Here is an 8,415-nt window from a genome sequence, read left to right as displayed (position 1 = left end):
AGCCCAGCTCCAGGTTGAGCTGTTGTTCAGCATCTTAGCTGTAGAGGGCAATATCACTGGCCCTCATATGTGGGATCCGAACCGGGGCCCTCTGGTGTCCCAAGCCAGTTCTTAACCATCGCTCCACTCGGCGAGCCCGTCCACATTGTTTAACTTTGATCTTTCTTGCCCCTTTTTAGATCATCATCCCATATCCTACTTCCCTTTCTACTTTTCCTACCTGCATTTTTCATTCTCTGTGTTGTATCTTTGCAGACCTGGTAAATGAACCCTCTACACATGAAACAGGTAAGTTTTACTACAGTTCTTAAAAAACGGCACGATTCTCATTAGTACTCACAGTGTTTATTCCAGCACTGGAGTTAATCCTATGTTTTTATCTTTGGGAAAGGGTTAAAAGGATTGTGGGCGTGTTGTTCAGTGACAGTGGGAAAAAAGGAAAGAGAGGCCTCCTAGTCCTCTAAAAACATAAAACAAAGCAGAGTAATAGCTAAAATAAGGCATGGATGATAAAGGCTTCCAAAAATTAATGTCAATAGGCCAAATATTCTTCCAAAAAATATTCACAATTACTTCAATTAACTCTATTCCATTGGACATAAGACACAAACCCAACCATAGCCTTAACTTGGCCCTAATCTCTGTTCTGCCTTTTTCTACTCTGCCTCCCCCCTCGCCAATTCAAAGTCCTCCTCACACCTGCTGTTTTGTGCTTTTTCAGCTCTGGCTGATATCGAACCTTCCACAGATGAACAGGGTGAGTTCGGACCTGGGATCCCAGGGCCACAGGGGCCGTTCTGGGCTTTCCCCAGAGCCGACTATGGAAGGCAGTGCAGCTGGTGAAGAATCCTAAGTAGACAGGGTTACAGTTTATGTATCACTTTCTTCCAACAGTTAAGTATAAATTAGTGACATTTTTTGATCCCCTAACAAGCAGGAACTGTGCTAGGTGTGTGATATACAAAATACTGACAGGTGATCTTTCAAAGTTTCCAAGACTAGACGAGTAAAGGCAAGACATATGCACAAAGAACTGTATGGGAAGATAAAGGAAAACTTTCTAGAAGAGAAGAAACGGTCGAAATGAATCTTGAAGGAACTGGAGTAAGCCAGGCAGTCAAGGGGATACGCATTTCAGCCAAAGGAAAACCACAAGGAACAAGTAGTAGGACATGAGAAAAGAAGATAGAAATTAGATTATTTTTTAATTTTAATTTTATTTTTTTAGCTGAGCCATCCTGCTACATATTGGCAGCTCAGCGGCTGCTCAGCTCGGGCTGGACTCGAACTGCTGTTGCTCAGAGCTCAAACTCTTGAGCGAGCTCTTAACCAACTGAGCCACTCGGCCAGCCCTGAAATTAGATTATTTTTAACAAATATTTACTGAAAATCTGCTGCTTAGGTTCCACAGATATAAAGGTAAAAAAACTGATTTTCTTCTACTAGACATCTTTTGTCTCATAGACAAGACAGACAAATGTCCAGACAACTTTATTCAGTTCCACAAAATGCTATTAACAGGATAAGCAAAAGAAGCTGTGAAAGACTCAAAAGAGGTCCTTGGCTATATTCAGTGTTAGGAGTTAGACTTTTCTGGAGGGCCCTTTGACTAAGTTGCTTCTTAGAAGACAAGTAGAAGTGAATCAAGTGAGTGGAAGGGGGACGAGCTTTTAGGTAAACAAAACAATGTAGGGGGCGGCAGGTTAGTTCAGTGGGTTACAGCGCATGCTCATAACATCAAAGTTGCCAGTTCAATCCCCACATGGTTCACTGAGATGTGCCCTCCACAACTAGGTTGAAACAACCACTTGACTTGGAGCTGATGGGTCCTGGAAAAAACGCCCACCACAACACTCTTCCCCAATAAAATTTTTAAAAAAGAAAAAGAAAACAGTGTAGGCAAAGGCTTATGATGGAAATGAAAAACAATCATAGAATAGTTTATGCAAAGGAAAGTTCTAATCAGATCTATGAGGATGCTGTTGCAGTAGTCCCAGTAAAAGATGATGGCCTGAAGTAAGGTAGAGGTAGTGAGAATTAACTGTGAGCTTTAAGGAAGAGGAGACTGTTGAGCTGATATGAACTCTGCCATAAAATGGCAGTTGGGTTTATAGGTCTGGAGCTTAGAAGACAGACCTGGGCTAGAAGTATAAATCAGAGAATTCTCAGTATATAAACCTGCAATGAAGCCCATGAGATAGATGAGATCACCTGGCACACTTCCTATGGTATCCTATTAGCAATACTTCCGATCACATTTTTACAGGTAACTCCCATGGTTAGTCTGTCCCCTCAAGATTCACATTGTTCTTTGATTTGTTCTCCATTCAAAGTAGGCCCATATTTAAACTACCCCTCGGTTAGGTGTGACTATGGCTTTGACCCTTGCTATTCTTTACCGAATAGCTTTTATCAAAGAACACATGATGATTTTAAATTAAAAAAAAAAGAACCCATGATGATGTATCTAATTTACAGAGAAGAACATTTCTTTCTTGAGGATGAGCTTCTACAAGATAAAAGTCTTTTCTCTCTTTAGCTCTAGGAAAAAGGTCATCTGAACATATAGCTCTTTGCCTTGTGTTCTGCTAAATTTGCTTATTGTAAACAACTCAATACAAAACATTTCTCAGTTCTCTAGGAGAGAAAGGCAAAATCATAGTTCCCACCCTAACTTCTAAATCTCTTCAATTGTTGCATCAAAATAAATCATTATGGGTTTTCTAAAGAGTTATTAACTCATTTGTTTCCTATCTACATGGGTATTCTACATGGGTCTCAAGTGAGGTAACATGACAGTTACAGAAGCAGTGACTTCCAGAACTAGTAATAACTGAATAAAATTTCTGCCTTCTAGCTTTGCCCAATGATAAAAATACCACCGAAGGTATGATTGTCTTTTGCATGTCTTTTTCCTAGGACTTTTTTTTTCTTTTCTTCCTGAGGATGCTTTGCTTCCTTGTTCTTTGAAGGACACACATTCTAGTTTACATCCAATTCTTTCTCAAAAAATATTTTTAGTATCCTTTATTCTTCCTTCCCCCAACCCCCACTTTTTTAGCTCTCTTCCTAAAACTCTTGGTGAAAAGATAAAGACTGGACAACTGTCACATGATCCCAAAACAATCCTTTCCCTAAACTCCCCTTGGCCTTTATTTATGGTTAGTGGGTTGGGAAGTTTCTGCAAGGACTCAATATTACTATAGATATTATAGCATGGCTAAAATTGCTTTCTCTAATATACTGATAATTCTGATGTGCAGCTAGAGTTGAAAACTACTGGAACAGAGAAATAATTACCCACCTTAGAACTCTCATTCTGCAGAATGGGTATCAGCATTTGGGTTTGCTATTTCATATTGCCACCTGGATAGCCCTAAAAGGATTTTTTCCTAGAAGAGCTCTGAGAGATTATTTTAGTCACTTTTACTGCAATAGGGAAGCACCTAAATTTCATTTTAGTCAATTTCCTATTGCTGTTTTGGTGAGTAGGAAGGAGATGCCCAACTTACAATGATCCTCTGAGGAGGCTACTTTGTATGTTTTTCCCACTCCTCCTCCATAGCTTTAATCCTTTGTTTATACCTTTCATGCTTGTTATGCCTCTCCCTGTTTTTTTGTGCTGGGCTTCTTCAGAGTGCCGGGATGAGAAATTTGCTTGCACAAGACTCTACTCTGTGCATCGGCCAGTCAAACAATGCATTCATCAGTTATGCTTCACCAGGTAAGGGATCCCAGAATACCCAGAGAACATCTTCCATGATAGTGTTTTCATGTCAGTGACAATTTAATGAGCACCCATTATGGAGTTTTAATCTTTAAAGGAACAAAAGTTTTTAGTAAAACCATCCTAGTTATTCCTGAAGGTGCCAGCTAGAACCTGGAGACTGGATTGAGGTATACAGAGAACAGGTTGACTAACAAGTCTAGATGCTAGAGGGCAAATGAAGGTGAGGACTGGAGGAAGGGTAGTCATGGGGGAAACACAGATATATTGAACTTATTATCTCATAGTAAAAGGCTGAAATGAAAGATCCAAGTCTGAAGGTAGAAAATAGTGGGGAGGAGTATTATGCTTGACTCTAGGTGGCGTGTGCAAAGTGTAACTAGGAAGAATAATTAATACCATTCTATCCCCTTCACCTTGAGAGGAGGTGGGGAGGAAAGTCTAAAATACTTAAGAAAGCCCAGATAAGGAAGAGAGGGGAATACAGGAGTACTATGCCTATGCTAGTTCTCCCTCTCAATGTTTTTTTTTCTGTCTCCTTCCTTAACCGTGACTATTAACCCTGACTATTGGGACTGTGGCAGTTTACGACGCATGTACATCATCAACAACGAAATCTGCTCCCGCCTTGTCTGTAAAGAACACGAAGCTATGAAAGGTAAGATGACATCTGTATTTTTAGTGAGGAGGTGGGGGACAGTTATGAGACAGGTAAATGAGGACACAATATAATGGACCCAAGGTCTGGCTTTGAAGGAAAGCTTTAGGCCACCGCCTTAACTTCCATCTGTCCCTGCTCTACCAAGTTACCCCAAATAATCTAAGTAAAGCAGCATGCTTACTATATAAATATGACCCTAAGAAAAGTAGCCCCAGATCTCTTCCCAACTCTACTGTAACCCCCAATCTCTCCTACATATAGATAGAGCGTTCTGAAGCTCTGGCTGCTAGATTATTCACTGGTGTTCTGGGTGAAGAGGCCGAGTCAGGCATTACAAACAATGAACTCTACTAGTCTGCAGCCATGGTCCTAACTCTAAAAAGAAAAAAACACTAATTTAGAGACGGTAATGTTTGAAAAGGGCTTACAAATAAATTAAAAATAGACTGGACATTTAAAAACTGGCTACATTATAAACAGTCCACCACTTCCAGGAACGATTTACATTGCTCACTGTGACATTTCAGAGGTAGAGGAAGGTAGAAAGACTTTATAAAAACAATTAAAAGTGTTGAAAGTGTGTGGCCACGCAGGTGGGAACAAAGATACTTTTTATTTTTCCCATCGCCAGCCCCAAAAGGTGGCTGTGGTTGGTGAAGTTACCACAGACAAGCCACTTCTGACTCAGCAGCCTGCCTTGCACTGAGCTCCTGAGTAAGAGTTGTACTTAACTTCGCAGAAGGAAACTTGCTGCTTGCCCCCACTGGCTTTGTGCAAGCCACCTGCAAGGGAAGCACCTTGAGATTGAGGATGAGTATTTGGGACTCTAGGCACTTTCAAGTGTCTCAGGGGACTTAGTCAAGTTAGCTGTTTGCACTTAGTAAACACTTAAATATATATTGAGTGGTTGGACCTCATTTTTTGGCTAGTTAGTACGTCCATGATTAGAAGAATTGGGAGCTAGGTGTACAAAGGAAATTCACACTTACTGACCACCTGTGCTAGGTACTTTGCATACATTGTTTCATTTTAATACTCACAACTGAACTGTTGAGGCAGGTATTTTAATGCTTATTTTACAGAAGAGTGAAGTTCAGAAAAGTTAAGAAACTTTCTAGTAAGTTGTAAAGAACTATTAAGTCTCAGAGCCGGGATTCTAACTCAGATCTATTTCTCTTTGACCTTTTCTCTCTACCACAATGCAGTCTTCTCTTTCCCTTAAAACTTGAGCCCTTGGGATCCTCCTGTATTCTCATCCCATGCTCTGCTTCTCTTCTAGATGAGCTTTGCCGTCAGATGGCTGGTCTTCCCCCAAGACGACTCAGACGCTCCAACTACTTCCGACTTCCTCCCTGTGAAAATGTGAATTTGCAGAGACCCAGTGGTCTGTGATCATCCAGAGGGAAGAATATGTGGGTGGGAGGAAGAGAATGCTCTAGGAAGAGGGAACTCCTTGTCCAACCATGATCAGCTAACTCATCCACATTAGTATTTCTTAAACCAGTCCTTTTGCACTGTTTAGCTTTTGCCCCTACTCCTGAGTTTTCACCTAGACTGATAACATTTATCTCATTTTTTCATTTTTTCAGTACTTACAATACAAGGTCTATATTATTGCATAGTTTTACTGCTTCCCAATATTATAGCCATAGTAGATAAATGATGACCACAGGGCTTATATACAAACATTCTACATACAATTTCAAAGAAAAATAGACTTCAAGTTAATAGCATTTACTATTGAATCTGTCTGAGATAGATTTTAGGGTCAAAGAAGCTATTGCTGTCTATTTTGCCTAGCCATAGAACTTCACTTACTTTCCTTTCAAGAGTTTCCTAGATTTCACTCCCCATTCATCTATAAAGTCATAGTCCTCTTTACTCTTGTTTTAACTATTTTGCTGATTGGCCTAACATTTGCCTGGAAGAACCTCTTTATGAGAAAGATCATGATGATTTTTTGTATACCTAGAAAATTCTCCAGAGCCTAGACCTATACAATCCTACAGCAATATAAAGACCCAAAATGTCTTCTGCTGAAGTCAGAAGCTGAGGCTAAAGAGAGAGGAGTATGCCAAGTATAGAACTTGGACTCGGGATTCCCTATTCAAGTTTTGATGTGGTTGTCCAATCGGCAAGTAGGGCTGGAAAGTTAAGTCTCATTTTTCTTGTTCATTTATGGTAGTATTGGGATTAACCCATCTCCACAGCTTAATTAGACAACTAATGTCAAACCATATCACTGGTCTGAGTTTTCTTGAGTTTTTGCTACTTCTTTCCTTCTCACCACTTACCAAAATCTTTAGAGATTATTATGCAAATAGATTCTGGAATAGCCTGATTTGGGGCCTAAGATGGGCAGTCAGACCTGAACTTTAATAGACAGGCATTAAGTTTATCTAATAGTTTACAGGAAAGAGTAAAAGAAACACATATTTAAACAACCCAAGTTCTTATCCTGGGTCTAGCAATGACCAGGTAGTCTCAGATAAGCCATGTTCCCTCATTAGGCCCTGCTTTAATTTCCCCTATCTTTAACATGAGAAGGTTCAATTTACGTTAGTTCTAAGGTTTGTTTTAATACTATGATTCTCAAGATTTAAATGCATTGTTCCTATTTTTTGGAGCCTAGATGCAGTCTAATTCACAACAACCATGTCTGCTTTATAAGGGAGGAAATACCCTATATTAGAACAGCAGTCCACTATAAGTGAAAAATTATATATTATGAAACTTCCACCTGAATAACTCAGTATCCTTTTAAAAAAGTCAATGGAATTTAAGTAGGAACTAGGAAACAACCAGTTACATGTGACAAAATGCCACCTGGTAGGGGGTGGATTTCTTTCATACTGCTGAGAAAACTACCTAACTGAAGATTGGATTCTTGCTGTTAAGAAGCAATTTACTTTAATGGAATTTGCACAATTGATAAAAGAGAAATGTTAGAAAACTCTCCAAAGCATGTAATCTCTGCTCCAGTCTCTAGAAGTAAACGTACTTATATATAGACAGACATATTAAATGCATATTGTAGCTACTGCAGAGAAATCTCAAAGGCACCGAGTTTCCAAGAAGAATCATGTAAGAATTTCTTCATGAACTTGACCCTCCTACTTCATAATGAACGAGAGGTGGCATTCCCACCAGAAATCACCTCAATCCCAGTATCGTGTATATTGCAAATTAAACATTTTAAAATATTTTTCTTTCCAATTTCTTTCTCAGAAAAGAGAGGAATTTGGTCTGCTTATTTCTTTTTCTACTTTATGTTTAGAAAGAAGACCTGAATGCATGCTTTTATCCCTTTGAAAACTAAATACCAATATTGTTCAAATTTCCCTATTCTGCTATTCTCTGTTGTATCCTTTACTCCATAACTTTGCCATTGGTTGTCCAACATTCCCAATTTATTTACTCTCCTCTGGCTGTGGCCCCTCCTCAGTACACCAGAAAATTCTTTCTTTTCTGCCCTCTTCAGGCCCAACTGTCTTGATAGGTGAAGTTGCGTATTTTATTCTTATTTCTTTTGCATGATCAAATTCCTGTGTTTGGGGCCGACCAAGTTGCGCGCTGGTTGGGAGATGGCTTGGGACACCAGCTCTGAGAAGCAGAGCCCAGGTTCAGATCCCACATGAGGGCCAGTGACGCTGCGCCCTCTACAGCTAAGATGGTGAACAACAGCTCAACATGGAGCTGGGCTGCCTTGAGTCACCAGCGACGGCGTAGGCTGCAGTGGGGCTGGCTGGCAGCTGGTGTGACCTTTCCTGAGCTGCCGTGAGCCACGTGAGCAGCCGTCCAATAGCCAACAAGCGACTACCTCACCCAGGAAGAGCACAATAATAATACCAACATGGGCCAGTGAAGCAACGTCCTCCACAACTAGACGGAAGAACAAAAGGACATCAACTTGTCTGTTTCCCTTCCCCAATTCCCCAAACGCTGTTCCCTCCCCCAATTCCCCAATAAAATCTTCAAAAAAAAATTCCTGTGATTTGCCATTTCTCATTGTTCTTATGTTGTGTAC

At 40.2% G+C, this 8,415-nt stretch overlaps 1 protein-coding gene across 4 annotated transcripts in view; it reads left to right on the top strand.

Moving 5' to 3' along the window:
* MFAP5 (microfibril associated protein 5) overlaps positions 1 to 7,593 on the top strand; it is a 12,820-nt gene extending 5,227 nt beyond the window's left edge. Inside the window, exons 5-10 of one of the 4 annotated variants that reach the window (XM_019626150.1) lie at positions 256 to 288; positions 722 to 757; positions 2,858 to 2,887; positions 3,637 to 3,724; positions 4,312 to 4,385; positions 5,668 to 7,593. In XM_019626150.1, the coding sequence (XP_019481695.1) occupies positions 256 to 288; positions 722 to 757; positions 2,858 to 2,887; positions 3,637 to 3,724; positions 4,312 to 4,385; positions 5,668 to 5,780 (374 nt within the window). In that variant the 3' untranslated portion in view covers positions 5,781 to 7,593. The remainder of the gene's footprint in view (positions 1 to 255; positions 289 to 721; positions 758 to 2,857; positions 2,888 to 3,636; positions 3,725 to 4,311; positions 4,386 to 5,667) is intronic. The other 3 variants (XM_019626152.1, XM_019626151.1, XM_019626153.1) reach the window with 3 other exon arrangements.
* The last annotated feature ends 822 nt before the right edge of the window (positions 7,594 to 8,415 follow it).

The sequence above is a fragment of the Hipposideros armiger genome, unplaced genomic scaffold (assembly GCF_001890085.2).
Source record: "Hipposideros armiger isolate ML-2016 unplaced genomic scaffold, ASM189008v1 scaffold_662, whole genome shotgun sequence".
NCBI lineage: Eukaryota > Metazoa > Chordata > Mammalia > Chiroptera > Hipposideridae > Hipposideros > Hipposideros armiger.
The sequence above is the reverse complement of the archived record's forward strand: the minus strand, read 5'-3'. Positions and strand labels throughout refer to the sequence as shown.